The sequence below is a fragment of the Tachypleus tridentatus genome, chromosome 10 (assembly GCF_004210375.1).
Source record: "Tachypleus tridentatus isolate NWPU-2018 chromosome 10, ASM421037v1, whole genome shotgun sequence".
Classification (NCBI taxonomy): Eukaryota; Metazoa; Arthropoda; class Merostomata; order Xiphosura; family Limulidae; genus Tachypleus; species Tachypleus tridentatus.
Genome location: NC_134834.1, coordinates 66,413,045 through 66,436,934, shown reverse-complemented (window position 1 = coordinate 66,436,934; position 23,890 = coordinate 66,413,045). Strand labels below are relative to the sequence as shown.

Below are 23,890 nucleotides of genomic sequence, written 5' to 3'. Positions count from 1 at the left end.
CTATATATTTAAAGTATTACGTATTACGATTTATCCTGGACGAGCCTCGAATTCATTATGTTATTAATCATATTTCAAAAAGCATAAAGGGAGTTAAACTATAATTTAGAATTAGAAGTTAATTAGATGTAGAGATATATCAAATTTGTGATGTTTGCCAACAAGATTGATACACACAGTTTTCCTTCTTAATACGGCTCGGCATGGCCAGGTGGTTAAAGAGTTCGACTCGAAATCTGAGGGTTGCGGGTTTAAATCCCTGTCACATCAAACATGCTCACCCATTTAGCCGTGGGAACGTATAACGTGACGGTAGATCCAACTATTCGTTAGTAAAAGAGTTGGCAGTGGGTGGTTATGACTAGCTGCCTCATGTAGTTTTGCGCGAAATTCAAAATCAAACAAATCTACTTAATACAAATATATTTTAATGTACAAACAACAATACCATCTATAATAAGGGTTAATATAAACAATCGCTTTCGCTTTGAACTTGGCAGGGGTTTAGTTCAGAGAGTGAGAAGTCTGAGGAATTCTCTTCCTAATAGGGGTGGTCAGGAACATTGTGGTTCCTCTTCGTCCCCGTTCATGGAATATTATTTACATTTACGTTGAAGTTTTCTTGTAATTTGGTTTGGCTTGTTTAGAGTGAAGAAGTGAGGTGAATATAAACAATTATGACAAATAATGATTTATCTAGAGAAGTTTTACAAACTATATTGAGTTTTTATCTGGTTTGGTTTATTTTGAATTTGTAGCAAAGCTACACGTAAGCTATCTGCGCTAGTTCTCCCTAATTAGGCAGTGTAAGACTAGAAAGAAAGCAGCTAGTCATCACCACCCACCGCCAACTCTTGGGCTACTCCTTTATAATGCCCCCACAGCTGAAAGGGCGAACATGTTTGGTGCGACGGGGATTCGAACTCGTGACCCTCAGATTACGAAACTTGTGTCTTAACCACCTGGTTGTGTCGGGCCTCTGGAACGGAATTTTCATGATAACATATCAAGGGTTCACGATGAGCGAATTACGTTCGGGTTGATATAGGTACAATTCACTTAACGGGGAGCTAGCCAGCTTTTCGTGTATCACACGCGAGTTTTTCACTGCTGATATTATATAATGTCTTCCCTAAAGTATAACGTCCGATATTAATACGAAGTTAAGCGGTTTGTAATGTTCGAAATCTATAAACATTCCTAATAAAATATCTGTAGTTTCCCAATTAATAAGCGTTAATTACAGTTCTAACTTCCCATGTTTATAGTATAGCACCTGTAAGAAACTAGCAATAGAAATATTGTCTCTTGGTGTGTTGTGTTGATTAATTTTATAAGCCTGAGAGAAGAGTCTAGAAATTTTAGTTAAGGCAAAAACGTTGGCATTAACATACAGTTTATATTGTTGATTCATACACTCAAAAAACTTCTACATTTTTAGTGAATAGGCGGAAATTTCGTAATAGCATATAACAGTATAAGGTACACACATTTCTAAACAGGTATTTAACTGAAAAAAACATTAATATTAAACTAAATATGCAATAGTAAATCTGCCGCACAAGTCTGTTTTTTTAGACTAATGATGTTGTTTATATACGTTTTATTTCATTGTGACTTAATTATAGCTGTAACTAAAAGCTATGACAAGAAATTGAAGATACGCGGTTTTAAAAATGTTAATTTCTAAATAACATATTTAAATATAAGATAATTTATTACTTAAGACATTGAAAGACCACATTTTGCCATTTAATTTTTTTACTTAGATACTACGCCATAATGTATCCTCTTGGACTGCAGTGGACAAAATCTAAGGAAACAGTCATCATAGCTGCTATCTGGGGAGTTGCTTGTGGAGTGTCTAGTGTTCAGTTGATATATGGACGAGCAGAAGTTTTCTACTTGCAAGGCCAGATGTTTTATGATTGCAAGGAAGTAATGGGTGAATTCGACAGTCAGGTATGGCTAAATATTGCAACAGCCAATTAACTCTTATTTTCTCTACACCCGTTAAAATATTGTATCGTATCTAAATTTATCATTTTCTCCCCATAACACCAATGTGTTTTTACGAGCAAAAACGATTTGAGTTATTTTTTAATTAGAAATTTATATTGTAGCTAGTGTGGGCTCTTCCTGATGTAAATTTTCTGTGTTTTGCATAAGAAAAGTATCTAACTAAGATGTCAATTGGTTTAGCATGATAGATGTAATGCATGATAACTTTCTTTTAACATCGGTATATTTAGTGAAAGTTTAGCTCTTAGGATATACTAGTAAAATTCTTAGTACAATAGAAGATTTATGGCAGTTAATACAACAAAGAAATTCATTATTACCTGAAACAAGATACCACAGAATTAAAGGGTAGACATGAAAGTTATGAAAGGGTTATGATATTTTGACAAAATGAAATAGTTGACTAAAACTTACAGATGGAAAGCAGTGATGTTACGTGAAGCAAATAACTAGTGTTTGTGTTTTTTAAATACATTAAACTCCATTTTAAATTACCATTTTTGTTATAAGAATTAACTTCCACTTTTAGCTTATTATATAGACTCAAAACTAAGATGGAACTTGTGAGATATCTTTGAAATTACTGTCAAACATTATCGATTATAAAAGAAGGTACCAATTGATGAAAATAGGTCCAGCATGGCCAGGTTGGTTAAGGCGTACGACTCGTAATCTGAGGGTCGCGCGTTTGCATCCCTATAGCACCAAACATGCTCGCCCTTTCCGCCGTGGGGACGTTATAATGTAACAGTCAATCCCACTATTCGATGGAAAAAGAGTAGCCTAAGAGTTGGCGGTGGGTGATGATGACTAGCTACCTTCCCTCTAGTCTTACACTGCTAAATTAGGGACGGCTAGCGCAGATAGCCCTCGAGTAACTTTGCGCAAAATTCAAAACAAACAACCAAACTGATTAAAATATTCATTATAATTACGTAAAAGCTTTTTCTACAGTGCATGCGTGTATTTAGTTATGCTTCACATAAGACATTAATGTTATGCTTATTATTTTTAACGCTACATCATTCAGTCTCTTAGACTGTTGTGCATAAAAGTATTAAAATATTCATTATAATTACGTAAAAGCTTTTTCTACAGTGCATGCTTGTATTTAGTTATGCTTCACATAAGACATTAATGTTATGCTTATTATTTTTAACGCTACATCATTCAGTCTCTTAGACTGTTGTGCATAAAAGTATTTCAACAACACTATAGCTGCCACATTAATGCTGTCTATGCATTTTTTTATTGCTTACAGTTTGTATCAGATATCTGAGAGTATATTTGTTTTACATGTACAATCTACAACTTTGTTTCAGCTGTACACGGTTGTTGTATTCGCTGTGACATTTTTACTTCCTTTGCTGGTTTTATCCTATGCGTATGCAACCATAGGCTTAAAAATGTGGAAGCACAGTGCTCCAGGGAACGCTCATAACATGCGAGACAGCCAACAACATCAATCTAAGACCAAGGTAAGGTCTACTGTATAATAACTCCGTCTGGTTTATGTACTTGAACAAGGATGTATATATTTGTAATATAGGAAATTAAGTTGAATTTATAATATGTACACATATATAACTTTTTACTTTAATTAACATTGCACACTTAATCGTTTTCTTGACTGACAACATGAATATTTTTTAACATCTCTTATTAGACTTAGTTAGAATTATTCGCCTGAATAACGAAGTATTTCTTGAAAGACTTTTAAACTGCTCTGTGAAATTAGCCTCTCGGATAAATATGTGAACAGATGTGTCCCTCAGTAATGAAATTTAAACAGTAAAAAAGAGAGAAAAAATACTTTATTCTAATGTTGAATATCAGACGTAAATCATTTTTATTATAACATATTTATAGTAATATTACCTTCACACTTACTTTTAGCTGGTCTTTTTCATACCAAAGCTATGATAAAATAAAATACGTTAGAATGAGAAAGACCAAATGCTTTTTTTGATACAGAATTAGTTGATAATGGTTTTGAAATTATATACAAAAAATAATATTGATGGCGTATTTTTCATGGTGGAAGCGTTGAAGTTAGTTGCTAGAAATCTAATATTACTTCTTGTTACTGTATGAACAATAATGTCGTATAAAAAGATGTTTTTTATTTCAGTTGAGGTAGATAAAAAAAAACAACTTAATTACGTTCTAGTTTTAGCCAGACAATACACTTGGTCTTATTAACTGAATGTTTTTGAATTTGGTGATCAACACACATACATCGAAGCGAAAACTTCTCATTTCAATGAAGGTTTATGAACACAGCAGTCTATATTTTTTTTAGGTTATCAAGATGTTGGCTGTTGTTGTCCTGCTTTTTGCCGTTTGCTGGCTTCCGATTCATATTTTCAACATGTTAATATATTTCAAGGAAGACTTCACCGTTGTTAGCAGCCAGGGAGAATACTTTGCTTTTGTTGCTTCCTTCTTTTGTTGCCATTGGTTTTCCATGGCCAACAGCTTCGTGAATCCGATCATTTACTGTTTCATGAGTGAGAATTTCAAGGTAATTTTTTTATATACATTTTTTTATTAGTAGTCTAAACAACCAGCTGTTTATTGTAGAAGTGAGAAACCTGATATTAGGTTTTACTTTTCAGTGTTTAGTATAAATATAATAATAAGAATTAATATTCACTTACAGTAGTTAAAGTATGTGTACATACCTAGCATCACTTTTGAGAATATTTACTATATTAAGTTAAAATATAAAATAAGTTTTATAAAATTACTATGAGCAAGTCAATATATACCTTCAGTATTGCTTTGTTTAATCCAGTCTTATGGTTTACACATTAAGTCACTTTAACTTCTTTTATTGTTCTTTCGTAATTGACTAATCAAGGGTTGCATATTATCTTCTTATATATATGTACTAGTTAAAGTACCCAGCTTCGTTCTATTTGAATATGCTAGTGTATGTATTCTGAACCAATTTTAGCATAAACATATAACCTATATACTTTTGTTGCTAAGCAACATGACATAAAAGCCACTGTTTGAACGCATTTATACCAAAACGCACTGACTTTTCTATATATTAAAATTTATTATACAAGAAACGACTTCTTTTTTTCACGCGTGCACTAACCCATATGCTTGTCTGCCTGTATTTCTATTACTAATGTAAGAAAACACTTCTCTTTTATGTGTTTTTCTGTTGCTTTGCCTCATTATGAGTAATACCCAGGTGCACATTCTCAAGGTCCACTTAGAATGGGTTCAAAATTTCAGGTTTATAGGGTCTTTCCTCTTAGGTCTATGGCAATCACATTTACTTTTCTATAGTGGTTTGTCGATAGCTTGCCTCGTAAAAGATGCGCACATGCGAATGGAATAATGATACCCACTTGCACATCCTCATGACCAGGCATGGCCAAGCGCGTTAAGGCGTGGACTCGTAATCTGAGGGTCGCGAGTTCGCATCTGCGTCGAGCCAAACATGCTCACCCTTCCAGCCCTGGGGGCGTTATAATGTAACGTCAATCCCACTATTCATTGGTAAAAGAGTAGCCCAAGAGTTGGCGGTGGGTGGTGATCACTACCTGCCTTCCCTCTAGTCTTACACTGCTAAATTAGGGACGGCTAGCACAGATAGCCCTTGAGTAGCTTTGTGCGAAATTCCAAATCAAAACAAAACAATGCACATCCTCATGGTCCACTTAATAGATGTGCAAAATTTAAGGTTTCTATATTCGTTCTTCTTAGTTACGGCGTTCACACATTCGTTTCTACGTGTGTTTTAGCTTACTTACTCCACAAAATATGCACTTGCGCACGTAGATGAATTAGTAATGATACCCAACTACACACCCTTAGGGCCAACATAGATTGTGTGCAAAATTTTAGAGTTCTACGTTCTTTCCTTTAGGAGTTATAGCACACACATATGACCATCAGACACACCCATTTATATATGTAACTACATTCGACTCTATGTTTTCCAAATTGTTATTTATTATTATACCGGTTTCAAAGCACAGGGTACTCTACAGCATAAGATCTATAAAATGCAGAAAATATCTCAACACGTTTTGAAAAGTAAAAATATTTAGGTCTAAAAATCTATAGTTTAAACAAAAATTAAATATACAAGTTTGTTTAAAACGAATCCTTAAATGAAAATCGACAATAAAATATTTTTGACGTTAACGATAAAATTGCAATAGATTACACAAAATACACATATTACAGATATTAATGTTATTAAAAAAGCTTTCTTTAGTTTATCCTAAATAAGATTAATCCTTCAGGTACGAGCAAAAACGTCCAGGCTCACTATCAGTCGCCCTCTCCTTCCAGAGGCTTAGCGGTGAACCTGCGGACTTCTAACACTAAAAATCGGGTTCCAATACTCGTGGGGGTACATCACGAATAGTAAATTATGTAGTTTTTTGCTTTACAATCAATAAACTATTTTCTTAGCAATTCGCTTCTTAACGACTTTCCGTTCAAATTGTGTCCTGGTAGAGCAGCTGTATGTTTATGGGCTTACAACTATAAAATTAATCGTTCGAATCTTTACTACAGACACAACAGATAGCCCATTATGGCTTTGCGAAAATAAACAAACATTCCAATTCAGGGAAGTGTCGAAAGTGTTTTTAAATTAGTCGTTTCTTCTTTACATTAAAATTCCGAAAAAAGAAAATCTTAAAAGAGGGTCATTCAGTCTGTTAAATTAATTGGAATTACACAAATAAAAGTGTGTACTTAATTAGGAGGTAAAATGCTTCGGATTTGTAATATGATACCAACATCTATTAACTCTTAGACTCAGGTTAGTATTTTTTCCAACACGCAATTCTTCGAGTGGAACATTTTAAAAGAGAAATTGCATTTTGGGAATTACAATTAAAAGAATCTCTCGACATCAATATCTTCTGTACTTCTCATTCATGGCCAGGTGGTTAGAGCGCTCGACTCGCAATATGAGGGTCGCGGGTTCGAATCTTTGCTATACCAAAGATGCTCGCCCTTTCAGTCGTGGGAGAGTTGTAATGTGACATTCAATCCCACTATTCGTTGGTAAAAGAGTAGCCCATGAGTTGGTGGTGAGTGGTGGTGACTAGATGCCTCCGCTCTAGTGTTAAGCTACAAATTAGGAACGTGTAACGCAGGTAATTCTCGTGTAGCTTTACATAAACATAAAGTGTTTTACTTTCATGGAAACATATTACTAGCATGTAAGCCATTTATTTAACTGAATCATTAGACACAGGGAGAAGCAGTTAGTGATTGAATTAGTGAGCTATTTTAATGTAAAATAATGCGAAGTAGTTTCATATTTTTAGGTACCTGAATTACAAAATATTTACTGCCTTTGATATATATATACCTTCCAATCTAAGAGCTTTCAAAACAATATACAATAAATTACTTAGCGGTTCAGTAATTTTATTACTGCTTTCCACAGTAAGTGGGGGATTAACATATCTAACTGGTTTGGTGGAATTAACATATCTAACTAGTTTGGGAGGATTAGCATATGTAACTGGTTAGGCAACTAAAGATATTCCGATCTTTTGCTCTCTAAAATATTCTTTCAACATTTTACTGTTGTACAACTTGGGTAAAATATGTAGTTTTCCCAATCTATTTTGACTCTAATTTAACATGTAAACTGAAAAAAGTGTTTTAGAAAAGGAAAACTCTCAAATATTTATATATATGTTGGAGTAGAAAACAGTATTGTGCCATTTTATTGATACAACTCTTGTTTCTTCTTTCAAAGGTGTTCACAGTATTGTTTTTTACCACAACGAACAAATAGCAGGATAAGCAATTGTAGAAATACTTGAAAGTCTTTTTTTTTTCAAGTTATTCTGTTTTGTTTAACTACTATATCGTTAAAACATCGTTAGTTTTTCTATGACTGAAATTAAAAACTCGAAAATAGGCTTTTAGCCGTTCTATAAGATTAACAAAACAAGGATGCATTTTAAAGTGGAGTTAAACTCATAATTACAGAAAAGAGAGAAACTAAAATCATAAATATAGAAGGCTGGACTAGTAGATAGTCAATTTGAATAGGAAATCAAATATGATGAACATTTGATGAAGTGTATAGGGTTGTATAAGGATGACTTATGATGCTACAAGCTACTGGATACAGCGCCTTTTATTTCTAGGTTATCTTAAATACTCGCGGCACTTGAAATTCTTCCAGGCAAGATTAGAGTAAATTAATCTTAGGGGCGTGATCAAATACATCAGTCGAAAGGATTTAACTTCTGAATATAAAACTCTAATTAGATCCAACATCAGGCAAGAGAGGATGAAGCTATGAACTAATAGTTTGTATATTAGAGAAAAAAATAGCTCGAGACATTCTATGAGCCGATGTGCCGCGGCTGAAAAAAAAAAGCATTTTATTATCAGTGTGAATAGGTTTAGAAGCTGTATAGATTTGTTTAGTGTTAGTAAATGCACATGTGAGAATTGCTTTCTGCCTCTAAGGACAAATGCAGATTTGTATTCTTTTCTTATGGTATTTAAAAGCAAGTAGATGTAAAAGCAGTATTAAGATAGAGACAGCTCTAAGGGCCATATTTTGTTGTTTAATTTTAAAAGAACAGAGTGTAAATACTGTATTCCACTGACTTTTTATCAGTTAAAGAAAGTTTAGAGGGTGTTTTAAATTGTTTGTTTGACATTTATATGTCATTAGAGGCAAGTGGAAAACAAATATTAATTTATTTAGTACCTGTAGAGGTAGGTTGGTAGTATTACTGAGTCGATTATTTAGTAGAAACAGGGTTATAGTGTGTAATGATTTGTTTTTCTTTTTATAAGCATATAGAAGCAGGTTATAAGTGAGTACTCAGTTGTTTTGTATCAGTATTATAAGTATATGTAAATTAAGGTAATTAATTTCAGTTATACTTTATGTTGGAAATGCAGTAAATTGTTTATTCAGACATAACTGAAGCTGTAGAGGGAGCATTGAGTTCACTACCGTCAACTCAAACATACCTTGTGGATTTATTGCGTTGTTTAGTGTTCCAAGCAATGTCATGGAGATCGGTTGAAATCTTTTATCTTAGTACAATTGTATGTCAGAATTGTGATTGAATATTTCTATGTTATTAAGGGCAGAAATGTCTAAAATGACTTTCTGGAGTTGTGAAAGTCTTACTGAGTAGAGAGTTGCATCTTTGTGTATTGTGAAAATACGCCATACACAAATAGAGAAAAAATTAGAAAAATTAATATTCATAAATGGCTGACAAAACAATTTTGAATAAATCGCCATGTATTCACATAGAAGTGGTTAAACTGGATTATTAGAAAGATAATGTTTCAGTTCAAAAAATAAAGTGTAAATCATTCTATCAAATAATTTTCATCAGTTTGTTTGTTTATAAATTTCGTGCAAAGCTACATGAAGGCTATCTGCGCTATCCATTTCTTATTTAGCAGTGTAAGACAAGAGTGAAGGCAGCTAGTCATCACCACCCATCGCTAACTCTTGGGCTACTCTTTCACCAACTAAGAATGGGATTGACCATCGTATTATAACGCTCCCACGGGTGAAAGGGCGAGTATGTTTGGTGCAATAGGAATTCGAACCCGCGACCTTCAGGTTATTAGTCGAACGCCTTAACCCACCTGGGCATGACAGGCCGATTTTTCTTTTCATCGGAGCCTCTCGAGTTGATAAATTCTGTATGTTGCATATCTGAAAACTATCTTGTGCGATATACAGTATTAAGAAATATATATGTAAGTGTAAATGATGTTTCTTTCAAATATTTTCTAAAGGGCACAGTGTAAAAAGGATTTATAGTAGTGGTAAATTTATACGTGCATAAAAAGCGTAATTGATGTTATAGCGACACTTAAAATGTTAAGATAATAAACAATAGAAAAAGCCTCATGATTTCTACGATTTTTATTAAACTCTTATCAGCGTAGCACATAAATGTCTTCAGCTAAAACGTTAGTACCCGTAATATTAGAAGAAATATTGATTTTCACATTAATCATGAGTTTATTTATTTTGTTTTTATATATACACACACGAACATTTGTACTATAATGTTAACTTTTCATTTCTGGCTAACATTATCCGTCCTTCACTAAATAGGTGATTTCATTACAAACAAATGTAAACATTTCTGATTAGATAGTCTTCTATAAATAATAAGTCGTTTTTCCCTCCCCTTTAAATAAGCATTCCTGGTCAAACCGCGCTGTGTTTGTTTTGCTTACGCGAACAATAACTCAGAAAACTAAACGAAGCAGAAGCCATTTGCTTTCATGTAATACTTTAAAAAAGCACACTAAGTAACCTTGTTGACTAGCTCCAGTAATAACACAGTCCTGTTAACGTCTGAGCGGCCTGATGAAAGGTGGAAAAAATAAAGCTTTCGTACTTGTATGTAATACAGATCTTGCACGTGAACGCTTAAGGATAGATTTGGTTATTCATTTCAGGGGACTGTTTGTTTGTACTTAATAACTAAGCTATACTACGTGATATATGTGCTCTTCCCACCACAGATATCGAAACTAGGTTTCTAACGTTTCAATTCCGCAGACATACTGTGGTGTCACGAGAAATCCATGCAGTATTTTTCAGCTATTAGGATCAGTTAGTAAAACACCTGTTCTTATTAATTCCTTAGAGCTCAAACAGCCTAAATTCTTGCAAAATGAGTTCTGATTAATGATATCCGTTCTATGGCTGTCAGTGTGCTGCGTTTATTATTTTGTTAAATAGCTTTTTTTTTACAAACTAATAAACTAAAACCAATAAGTGCTGTTAACGTATTGTTCTCTGCTTTATCCTGGTCGTATATACATCAATACTTGTGTGTAAATGTAGTTGTTTATTAGCGCTGAAAATGAGATTAATTTCTGAAATTGATGTTTACTGGCTGTAAAATATAATGGTTTATATATATATACTACTTAATTTGTAATTGGTAAATTATACTTAAAACATAATATACTGCACGATTGTACTACAATGTTAACGGTTAGTACACAATTCGAATAGCAGTCATTCATAATAATATGACAAGAGATCTTAACACGCTATAAGGTTTATTACCATTTTATTTGTTCAGAGTTTGCTCAGTGCATAGTGGAGTATTTTAGACGCTTCATAAATAGACAACCTTAAGATCCAAAGCAAAATCTTTAATTATTTATTGTTCAAAGTTTCCGTTTAATTACTTACTGGCTTTTGGTGTTTCAAACCCTAACATTAAAGGCTTAGTGTTGCATATAAAATAAGTTGGTTGGTTGTTTAGTGTCTATTGGTGCAGATATCCCAGTTGCTTTGTGCCAATTCACCCTTGACATTGGTCAGTGTCATTGGAGAACCCATCGTAAAAATATGTTTAAAATAACGACGTCGATCGTAAGGTAAAAATAATAACGAAATATTTTCTGGAAACAGATATGCTGCTAAGAAAATAAATTAAAATACTATTTGAGCACATTCTTAATTTGAAATATTTATGAGAAATTTGTGAAAAGCATCTTACAATCTGTGTAATTTTTGTTATTGTTATTATACCTAATTGTTGTGTCCATCTCGAGATCTTAGTATTACTAAATCATTAAACCATTATTATTGCTACAATAATACTTAAAAAAAAAGTGTTAGTTATCAAAACTTGCACAGGCTTCAGCTTTGTAATGGTGTAAAATTTCTAAGCCTCTAAGACAATTAAGTTAACGGAACAATAACGCTTTTTAGGCAAAACAAAATTTGGGCCGGCTATCGCAGATAGCTTTCGTGTAGCTTTGCACAAAATTAAAAAACAAAAAAATACTTAACGTCATATGTGGCAAGCATAACACTGGTCTGTATGTTTGCTCTTACAGACTCTCATTACATGTTTATAAAATCTTAGCAAAGGATAAAATAAAACAAAAACACTTAAAATCAAGCTGATTTATTCATTCATTTATAGCTGAGCCTCGTGAGCATTTGTAACCCTTGATAAAAGTATAAAATACAAACGTTACAAAACATAATTAAACGTTATTCATCTGCACCTAAAGGCGATATTTCTGTTAGGTAATTTACGTGTGTTAATTGTATTTTTATCACCGTAAGTGAACTGGGCGTGGTTACCTTGACGTGATTGCAGCTATAGAGATCATGACTCTCGTACTACTGACGTAGAACGTGCGTCGCTTTATGAAGTTATTGTTGCATTGTGAGATAGATAATAAAATTCCACTAGTCAGTTAGAGAACAAACAATTCTTAAGTTTACTTTTCAACTTTTATGTATACCCACGTAGATTGTATTCTACACCCATCAAATTAACAGTACACAAAAAAAAATACATATTATATGTACATATATATATATATACATACATATATAACTTTCCTTCATTGAATGAGTTTTTTAAAGGTTTTTACTTTATGTTCACCAACACATTGTAATTACCCTTTGGGGACCTTCGTTCAGAGCAGTTTGAAATTAGTATTCTTATGTATTTGTGGTACATTTTGTCGGAAATGAAAAGAAACATTATTCTTTTTAATGGAATTTGCACGTAGAAAAAGAAAACCTGTTAAACTGGTAATGTTACCGTAACTGTTTCGTCCACCACGCCTACTTAAGGAATTCATTATTGTTCCATGTACATCATAAAAACAAAGTGCAATGCCATAAACAAAACCGTTCTTTAAAACCATGCTAACAGCGATGTGCAAAGCATAGCTATAAATAATTTTAAAATTGTCAGATTCCTCTTTGAGTGCTTGTATTACTATAGTTTCTTAAACGCTTAACTTAGTTTATTTAAGTGATGAAATTAGCATTAGATTTGGCTGTTACATGTACTTCAAGTATATATTCTTTAGCCTAAGTACAAGCAGAATTATATTTTTTAAACTTTTTCTTACTCTCCATAATGTGCTTTATGGTCTAAGACACCTCATATATTGTGATGTGACGTAAAAATATTTATGTACAAAATTATCTGATATGTTATTTAATATTGATGGGTGTGAAATGAAAACAAAAACAAATCATTAGACTTTGTTCCAAATATTCAATTGATAAATTTTCCGTCATCTACAATGTTCGTTCGGTCTCTACTGAAATAATTCTTTAAAGCGAGGTATCCATTTACACGTGGCTTTGATTTGTTTTTGACTTTCGAGCAAAGTTACACGAAGTCTACCTGCCAATTGAGAAATATATGACAAGAGGGTAGACAGCTAGCCATCACCATCATCCCCCGTCACCTCTTTGGTTACTTTTTTTACCAACAAACAATGGGTTTGGCCGTCACATAGTGCCCCGACTATTGAAATGGCGAGCATGTTTGGTGTGACGGGGATACGATTCGAATGCCTTACCACCGGGCCAGATGGTTTTGGGGTAAATACAAAATAATTATCAGCAAGAAGAGTCATATCAATTAGATGTTTAAAACCAACTCTAAGGACTTTATTAATTAGACGTTTGTAACTAACTCTGAATGATACCTCTTTGTCTCTTCTAGGCAAGAGCACTGCATAGCCCAAATATTTTACATTGGATTAACTGAATGAATTTAACTTTTGAAATTTTTTAAATCATTTATACTGTTTTGCAATATATGTATTACTATATTTATTTTTAAAATTTCAACAAATTAGTTCAGTTTCTTATGCTATGTTAGTTACTATTAGTTAAGATATATTTATTAATTTAACTAATTATATAATATAATCTATCTCTATCTGTGTTTTTCTTATAGTAAAGCAACATCGGGCTATCTAGTGAGTCAACCGAGCCCCTGATTTTAGTGTTGTAAATCCGTAAACTTACCGCTGTACCAGTGGGGTACGACCAGATTATTCTCTCTGGATGCTGTGTTTATTTGTTACATGTATAAGATCGTCTACGTACCCATGCGTAAAAGATTAAAAATTAAATTAGAAATTATTTGTTATTTAGAATTACTCTTGTCTGATCGAATAGTGGAGTTTGAATGTCATTCAAAATAATGTAGTGTTTAAATATATAATAGGTCTAATACTAATGTAGTATAGCAAGTATAACCTACTTGTACTGTTTTAATTCGCTTTGTTTTAGTTAAGTGCACTGTTTCTTGTTCAACTTAACTTTATATATCGAAGCCCAACCAGCCTCATGACCTGTAGTATTAAGATGATAACATCGGTGATAATGATCTGTAACAGATTTAGTATAACTAAAATTAGATTAACATTCTTCTGGACAGAAACATGTATTGTATTTTACTGTATTTGATGTTGTACTTGATACAGCTTGGATGTTTTATCTCTATTATTAACATTTATCTTTTGATGTTTATCATTAAGGTGAAAGAAACTAAGTGATCAGAATTTAAAAGGTTTAACCCATTTTTAAGATAGTCACTGCTAAAATCCTCAGAAAAATAGACACACTATTTTTCCTGAAGTTTGTAGGAATGCTTATCTTCAAAATGGCTTCAAATTTTTAAATTCCGATTTTATTATACTATTACCCACAACAAATACTAACTTCATAAACGAATTTTTGCAGAAAAAACAACGTTTCGGCAAACTTGTATCATATTTCAGCAAAATCATTATTTTTCGCCAACTTGATATACATATATCAAAAACTAATCTTTTAAAATAGAGTAAAGAGAAGCGAGAAGCAAAAGTTTCTGACCACTTCAGGTTCTCATTCACGCCCAAAATTCTTTTTTTTTCAGAATTTTAAAGATTTTTTAAACCTAAACCCTTGTCACGATTTTGATATTATTTGAGCTTTTATGGAAATTAAATTTTGCTTAGATTTGATGTCTAAAGGCCGGGCTTCCTGAAGTTTGTCAAATATCTAGGGTGAGACATCATTATTGCTCTCTAGAATCAATCATGGGGAGTGACAGTCGATTATTAAAAAAACAACAAGAAAAATATGAGGAGAAGAAACCAGTTCATCTGCTCCTCTACTGATATAAATCCAATGCCCGCTGAAAACGAAGTAACCTAAGACGTATCTTCAGTTGTTTCTGTTTTGCTGAATGTGCATGGCCGGGCTTTCCTTGCCCGGGTTACAGCAGAAAAAGGCCAGTTACTTTGTTATATTACTTCCAGAAGAGCTGCTTCGTAGCTATTTTGATATTGGTGACTCGTTTCCTTTTAAGCAGCCTGCATCCTTTTGCCAGTTACACACTAGCTCTATCTGGTTTTTGGGATGGGCTCAGCTCGCAATTTGCATGTCGCGGGTTCAACTCCCCATTTACTCATTGTTTCAGCAGTAGGGCACTTTAATGGGACTCAATCCAATTATTAGTTGTTAAAATAATAGCCCAATAGCTACTGACGGGTAATGTTGACTAGCCGTCATCCATCTAGTCTATCACTGCTAAATTAGGGACAGCTAGTGCATATAATCCTCCAGTAGCGATCTATCTTCGACATTCAAAACAAATCAAAGCTCAAGAAAGAAGTCTAGAAATATGAGATATCTTTGCAACAACTTTTAGCAAAGGTTCTTACTCGCTCAACAAAATTCAGTTAAATAACCAAAACCTGAAAACACAATGTTCTACTTGTGTTTTCTTGACAGGAATGATCACTTTAAATCTATCAGTATGGAAGAACTTTATGGTGTTACTGTTCCAAAGTGTAACTAAGCTTCATTTGATTTATGTTCGTATCTACTTAGAATTGAAATATTTTTGTATTTCTTACTGGAACATTTAGCGGCTGTTGTTGTTTAGCGTGAACGTATAAAATGGGCTATCTATGTTCCGTTCATCTCGTGGAATCTAATACCAAACCTTTGTGTTGTGCGTCTTTTAAACTTATCGCAGATTCACGAGGATGGAACTTTTATTGTTCACTGTTTGTCGCAAAGCTGTTAAGGCTACTTGCTGCGGTTCAGACTTCGAAATGTCGATCAGAAGGAAGAAAACTGGGCGGTATCACTCACTACCAACTATTGGTTACTCTTTAATAATGAATTGCGAGACTGGTTGTAACATTATATCGCCCACAAAAAGAAAGGGCTATCATGTTGGATATAGGCTTTCCATTAATCGAATAGTTGGGTTTGATTTAACGGTCAGCGTTATATAATACATCCACAGCTTCAAAATGTAAGTGTGCGATGATTTTGGTTAAAATTAAAAAGACAGATCTGCATTCGATCCAGCTGATCTGACTTAAAAGTAACAGTGTACTAGAGTGTTTATTAGTCAATTGTGATATTGTTCAATATTTGATAGCTATAGATTTATAAAACGAAAATAATCGTTAGATAATAACTCAGGGGCAATTTTGTGTTGTACCCGGCATAGCCGAGCGCGTTAGGCGTGCGAGTCATAATCTGAGGGTCGCGGGTTCGCATCCTAGTCGCGCTAAACATGCTCGCCCTTTCAGCCGTGGAGGGAGCGTTATAATGTGACGGCCATTCCCACGATTCGTTGGTAAAAGAGTAGCCCAAGAGTTAGCGGTGGGTGGTGATGACTAGCTGCCTTCCCTCGTCTTACACTGCAAAATTAGGGACGGCTTAGGTTTCTCCTCCTGGTTGGGGGTTGTGCGGTAAGCTAACAATCTACTCACTTAAAACAACCAACCTGTAAATTAATCCGCAAGCGATTGCGGCCCTATGTTCCTTCATGGAATCGAGAAGCATAATAATAATATAATAATTTTATGTTAAATATTTGATAATTTTTATGTACACGAAAATAAATCCAAGTGAACACGTAGCGTTCTTTCTTACTATGTGAATGAAAAGCTGTATTTATTAAATAATCAAATGCTAGCAGGTCAACCAAATTTACAACTCTATTTTCAATCAATAAACATTTTAAATATTTTATTTCACTAATTTAGGAATTCATATTTCTGACAATTGTCGTCTATATTTTGTATTTAAGTGATAAGATATAAAATTCAGCAGAGCATTTTTAAAGTGGAAAATAATACAATTGATTATTTAGCTAACCAGCATTAACGTCGACTGACATATGCTGCTATAAGCCTTCACATTATCTAATCCCAATTTTGAAGCAGTGGAATTAGGCGCGTCTCATATAAGAATTAACAATACGAGGACCAATTGTTATATTTACAATATTTATTTATCACAACCTCGATCGATCATATTTCATCCATGCAATCGTTTGACAAACATAATAATTTGACAGGCGTTATTAAGTCTCTGTACATAAAACATTAGTGATACGTTACACATGCTCAACTGTATTAAAGCCTTTAAACGAATATTTCTCTACTAAGCAGCATTTGGAGTTTGAAACGTCAACTTATGAAGGCCCGAGACCACTTAGCTTTTATAATTGTTAAAATGATGTGTTTGGTAGCATTATCTACTTTCATCACAGAAATATACTAAACCCTCAATGTAACTAAGTTATTATCAGTAAAAGCAAAAACGTATCCATAAAGTTTGACTTCATCCTTTGGGAGTTACGTTACCAGTGGTATATCGAGTCTTTCTTTACATACAGAACGTTCTGTAATTTATGTTTACAAAAATCGATGTTACATTGAGACAATAAAATTGAAATATTACATTTACAACAGAACTATTCGAAACTTTTTTTTATTTTATAAATGAAGTTAAACTATTCTTTATGTGAGCTTTCAAATATTACTTTTCCACCCTGCTTTCAGCTTGCTTGTTTTTAATGCAAGACAACTTTGTACTATATGTTGTGTTCATTACGCGAAATCAAACCTCGTATTTTAGCATTATAAGTCCATTTTCTTACTGATTTACCGTTAGAGGACCTTGCTTATAGGATAGCAGCTATTATCCTTAGAATGCAAAAATATGAAGTGAAAATGATTTTAACTATAAATAACTGTCCTCCCACTGTTCAAGTATGATGATTAAGTAATTAGATATATTAAAGCTCTTACATGATATCTATATACGTGTGTGTGTATATGATCAGATTTCATAGTACTTTAAAGACAAATGTCATGAATAATATAGTTATAAGGATAAGTGTATTTGTAAAAGTGACTCAGCAATAAAAGCTGTGTAACAAGAGCATCATCACCCAAGGTACTTGTTTTGTGAAGAAATTATCTACGAGTAGTTCAGTGCAATTGTAAAATAGCTTTTAAATTTAATTATAATGTCTTAATTAGATATTCAAGGTCAAACGCTGTTAACGCTTGACTATTGCTGTTTCTTATCTCAGGCTGATTTGAAACAAATTTGTTTTCTCTGTTACACGTGGAGGACGAAAAGAGTCACAAGACTGAACGTCCACTTCACTCGTAGCCGTTACACCAGTTCCTTCCGCACAACAACTGACGTCATCGTAACAGCTAACAACTGCAACAGGGTGAATATTCCTCCCCCTCCTCTGATCAAGATGAAGTCATTTTCCTGTTCTTTGTCTGAAAAATCTTCTAATTTCCTCGAAGAAGCTTCTTGAACTTGATTTGTTTCTTTCTTCTCAGGCGTTTAAACTCATTGTCAAATGTTTTATTTGATGTTCGTTCGAACGTGCATTATATTTGAAATGTATTTCTCAATAGGTAAATTTTACGAGTTAAGTGAATATAGGAAATTATACAACCCCATTTTTTACTTACTTACTTTGTAAAATTCCTTGTCTTATTCTGTATTGAAAACTGATTTTATTTTGAAAAATTGATTATAATATTAATGTTAATAATCACCGCACTACAAAAATAAATAATGTGATTTTAAACTAATTGTGACATTGTTCAGTACATTGTTATATTCAATGTTGAAACTTACAGCGTTATTCCTATAATGATTTGCTGTGAAATACTACACAATTTTAAGAATGTAGCTATATACTGAAAATACATTATAGAGTTATTTTGTTAAAATCATCAACATTATTTTATATGTATTGATGAAATAAGCCAAATAGTAAAGCGAACGATGAGCTGAAGTTAACAAATTATTTTTAGCATTAGTTTAATTTATAAGAAAAAATACTTCGTTAAAATATCTGTGTTTTAGTAAATGAAAGATACGTGTGGTAAATATGTTTGAATATTCATGTGTACTACATATAGTTACTTACGGAATAACATACTGGTTTACGTGTGTCTTTCGTAAAAATATGTGACCATGTTAAATTCCAAGAGTCAATAGTACATAATAAAGTCCAGGAATTTTGCGCTAATAGTTCATGGCTGCGTGTAGAACTTTTGTGCCAGTAATATGCGAAGTGATCTTTCCGAAGTGTCAGTAAGTTACAGTGCCATTTGGACCTTTTTAACAATGGACGTTATGGAGTTAATTTTTTCACTTCGAATCTTAGGAGCTCTAGAGTGTATCTCATCAATATTCAATGTCAAATATCACATGTCCATGGACAACTATTTATAGTATTTATAGTTTTCAATGATCATTGCAGAAGATGTACTATCGTGTATTTTACGTTAGATATAAAATAGGGTTTCATAATGTAACAAATAAGAGGGGAAGTAATCTCAGTTCACTTCATTATCAGCTTAGAGATTCACATCAGCTGCTGTAGAAAACAGACACCGTGTACGTGTAGGATGGATATTCTGTTGTTATATTCGGATTAGTCATTACGTGTAAAACCAAAACTATTGTTTTCGTGCTGGTGTGCATGGATTTCAACCCTTATAAAACATTTGATGGTTGAGATATATTAAGCTCTTTGTTTATAAACCTTAACCACGTGTTGGACCCACTGATGCTCTTTCATGGAAACAACTAATTATTAAAGTTTAATATCATATGGTGTTGAAAAAATAGATATCAAACTACAACACTATTTTTTAACGTTGTGCTGCTCTCGTCCTAGAGTTTTAACATGCATAGAATAAAATGTACAATTTTATTACCAGGAACTAATGACCACATGTGCATAAATATTTCTAAAGCTCAAGTATGTTATAATAATATATTAGTTGGGGAAAGCAAGGATTTTGTGATGCACCATTCTCATTTTATATATTATCCACATATCATTTCTTTTGTTCGTCAATCAAATCGTGTCGATTGCAGTAAATTTATTCTCTTGTCTTACAATGTATGATGACACTGTTCATGCATATGAATATTTGTCCTTAAACAGGAAATAACCTTCAGAAATGTGATAAATATAATAAAATAAAAATATTTATTTAGAATAACTGTGCCATGAATTACAGCTTATATTTTCCTGGTGAGGAAATGCACACTAACTGATTACGTGACGTGTCTGCTCTTCTCTACAGTATTATAAATGACCCGGTCAAGCACATTCTCAATCATTCTATGCCACACCATGTCATGGCTGTTAGTCCTGTAAACGGCAGATAAACTCATACTTGGGTATCGACCTTAATAAAGTGGCCGGCAAGTGTATACATAATGATAAATATTCTATGGTCCCTGTGACATTCAAGTACCTTCAAAGTAGATGTATTAGTTTTGAGGCCTGTGGAGGAAAGAAGGTTTAATGGTACTTAGATCTCAAGTGTTATGTAGGCTTAGCACTTTTTTGTATAAAGTCACGCATACGATTTATAGGAATAAAAATCAGTGATAACATATAAGGCAAACAGCTGGTTTGTGTACGTGTATATATTTATTTTTTTACACTTATAAATATTATTTTTCTTGTTGGATTTGTATATTGCATTACGACTAACGAAAATTTTCTGATCTGCTGTACGTTGTTAACTATTATTGGGATTACGGTCTATCCCAATGATAGGGAGGATATCAAACTGATGAATCGATACATTCTTATCATGTTTGTTTGATGACATTAATTCTAATTAGGCCAATACTTGTAATTAGCTAAATTATTTACTAACATATTATTTATAGTTCTGATCTATACAATTTGTTTACTTTGATCACGTGTTTTCGGTACTCTTCAGAATATTTGAGACATTTGCTCTCTAAGACATTTTTATATTGTCTCCATGTGTTAAAATTTGATTTTGTAAAGACAAGTTTTCTTTCCGTAAGATAAATGTGAATCATATATATAATATACTGTTATTTAAGAGTGTTATAAGTAATGTTTCATTATTTCATCAAGAAGGGAAATATTTGACTACCGGTGTCTGACGCCACACAATAATAGCTAACCATTATTCAGCTCATGATATGTTTTATGACGGATATTGTACTTAACATTAATTCAGTAGTAATGTATCGAAACAAGTTTAAAAATTTTATATTTTTTGGGATTTTTGTTTTATGAATTACTTTGTAAGCATATGTTTATTGTTAAGCACAAAGCCACACAATGGGCAATCTGTTCACCACGGATATCGAAACCCAGTTTTCTAGCTTTATAAGCTTTGATACTTATCGATGAGACACCTGGGTGTTTTATCAAGATAAACTGAGATGGTCGTTTTCCAAACAACTGTAATTAATGAATTGGTAACTTGTGTTTAGTGTGGTTAAGACATATTTTATATGTGTATTATGAAGATGTACAGTTCAACAAATTTCATAATTACTTCAAGTTGATACTCTTGGTTAATCATGATAATATTTTTGAAACGTAATTATAAAAAAATATAAATTAAAACAGAAAATAAGGTAACATGTCGTTTTGGTCAACTTGACACAACTGTAATAGCTCGTGCTATACTTGCACTTCACTTTTCCTTCTTATGTCCATTTACTTTATTTATAAACTAAATAAATCGTGGTTATTATAATGGTCATTTTTACATTAATTTTATTGAACTTAACTCTCAATAATGTGAGACAAAATATAAATTATTCCAAGCTCATCCAGATTTGAAATAGGACTAAAATTTAGAAATAGCACATAGAACTGATCTATTACATCGTTGTGCAGTCATAGGACTTAAACGTGGCTCACGTGAGTTAAAAGTATTGTATACTTTGTTAATTCTACTTACATTTAAGTGGCTCAAGTACAGTTGTTTAAGATAAAGAGGGAGAAGCCATAGTAAGTGATATAACTAATAATTGGAGTAATTCACACAGTTCTGAAGAGTTATAAGGTGCAATATTTGGAATTAAAAAGGTAAGAAATATTAGTATACACTAGTCGCAATTTCGCTATACAGGTCGAACAACGTATGCTCAGTAGAAACGTTATTTGGCGTACGTGTGTTGCCTCTTCAACATGAAGTTGAACTGGTTTGTGTTATAAATAAAATAACTTGTGTTCATTACAAAATAGAGCAGAAAATTTGCTCTTCAAGACCAGCATAATTTTCTATTTCTTCATTGAATAAAATTAGAAGAGTGCAAGAAGAAATTGAATTAGCGAACCAAATAGAGAAATAATATATTTAGAGTGTGTGTGTTTGTGTTTTTCTTACAGCAAAGCCACATCGGGCTATCTGCGGAGCCTACTGAGGCGAATCGAACCCCTGATTTTAGCGTTGCAAATTCGGAGACATACAGCTGTACTAGTGTGGGACAATATAATTAGAATTAAAACTTATTTCTAGAATTTATTTATATAGTGGGCATTTTATAATATTTTGTATACGCCCTTTATAAAAGATGTACCTGCTGAACACTTGAAAATTAGTTTATCTACTTGTCAGTTTATCTCGATCCATTTATAATCGTAGAGAATTCAATACATTTCAGTTATCCATGCATTATAGTGTTTCCAATCGTTAATTTTCACAAAGTGTTTCTTGATTCACTAGAAATAAACGGCTAATTTCAAATCCTAAAGTATTATTATCCACCCGGAACGTTATTTCAAACCGAAACTAAATCAGTCGAAGTAAAATGCAAATATCCGAGAAAAAGAAACACGCACGTCTCAGTCTTATCTTAATCACAGAGAAAGTATCTTAATATATAGAATCAAAGAGAGCTGTAAGCTTCACAAACCTTAGATCTATTACAACAATTGTTAAATATAGAGTTTCACCGATTTCAAGTATTAACATATATATCGCATTAGTGTCGTTGTGTTTCTCGTTTGTTTCGTTTCTGTGATGTAGAATTAACATTAGAAAGCTTCTGATTCATTTTAACGGTTGTATTTAGTTTAAATGACATTAGTCTAGATATAAATAACCAATGAAGTCTTCAGTTCACTGAAGCTCGTTCTATGTCTATAATACATATAATCGTTTGTATTTTGTCTTTTAAGGTAACTCCAAGAAGCCTCAGGCTGTAGGTTGTGCGTTTTATAATGTTTTTTTTTTTTTGTTATTTAGGAAATACTGTGAAGTTTCTGGATGTTTTCTTACGTTCTATAAGTATAGCCCTTAACAGGTAGCTATTGTAGTGACAGTTGAAAATTTTCAGTGTAAAAATATAACGAATACAATGTGTTATTTTGTAATGTGTGATTTTATTGGTCTGTATTTCTTGATTAATGTGGAAATAAAATACTTCAACGTATTCCATTGGCTCTTCTTTAATGTTTCTGCTTTATTTATATATTCTCTAGCACATTATACAAATTACGTCAGTGAAGCCGAATTTTGGCTTATTTGAATAGGTTTTCTTTTGGAGTTATAAGGCAACCAACCACCAACTTTAGTATTCAACCGCATGACGATGTGATAGTCTTAATTAATATTTTTAGTTTTCTTTATTTTCCCTTTGGGTTAATATGCAATCGGTTTTTATTTTCTGGAACTATACCTAATGTACCGTTATAAGGAATAACCATTACTTATGATACCTCTATACATCACAAGTGAAGGTAACAGTCTCTTCTATAAAGCTGTAATTAGAAATGTGTTACTATGAAAGATTGAAAGACAAAATTTTGTAGTTAAATTGTTCTGTAACCATACTTAAGAGGACAAATATTAGAGTATAGTTTTTGAAGAACATTTTTTCAAAGAATAGAGTTAATAAACCAGTTTCAGAGGAAGAGCATTACTTGTTAAAAACCGTGGGACATAAATACTTTCAAAT

At 32.7% G+C, this 23,890-nt stretch overlaps 2 protein-coding genes across 2 annotated transcripts in view; one reads left to right on the top strand and one right to left on the bottom strand.

Moving 5' to 3' along the window:
* The window catches only part of LOC143229476 (uncharacterized), a 449,330-nt gene that overhangs the window by 251,343 nt on the left and 174,097 nt on the right, over positions 1 to 23,890 (bottom strand). The window lies entirely within an intron of this gene.
* LOC143228096 (substance-K receptor-like) lies at positions 1,782 to 18,555 on the top strand. The gene is made up of 4 exons (XM_076459422.1): positions 1,782 to 1,962; positions 3,345 to 3,500; positions 4,325 to 4,546; positions 18,198 to 18,555. Exons 1-4 carry the CDS (start codon positions 1,783 to 1,785, stop codon positions 18,435 to 18,437), a joined length of 798 nt encoding a protein of 265 aa, XP_076315537.1. The 5' UTR covers position 1,782; the 3' UTR covers positions 18,438 to 18,555.

Excerpts from the sequence above, each read along its gene's own strand:
- LOC143228096 (XM_076459422.1), top strand. The coding sequence starts at position 1,783 with ATGTATCCTCTTGGACTGCAGTGGACAAAATCTAAGGAAACAGTCATC. Across the intron at positions 3,501-4,324 it reads AACATCAATCTAAGACCAAG|GTTATCAAGATGTTGGCTGT; the intron begins GTAAGGTCTACT and ends TATTTTTTTTAG. Across the intron at positions 4,547-18,197 it reads TCATGAGTGAGAATTTCAAG|GCTGATTTGAAACAAATTTG; the intron begins GTAATTTTTTTA and ends TTCTTATCTCAG.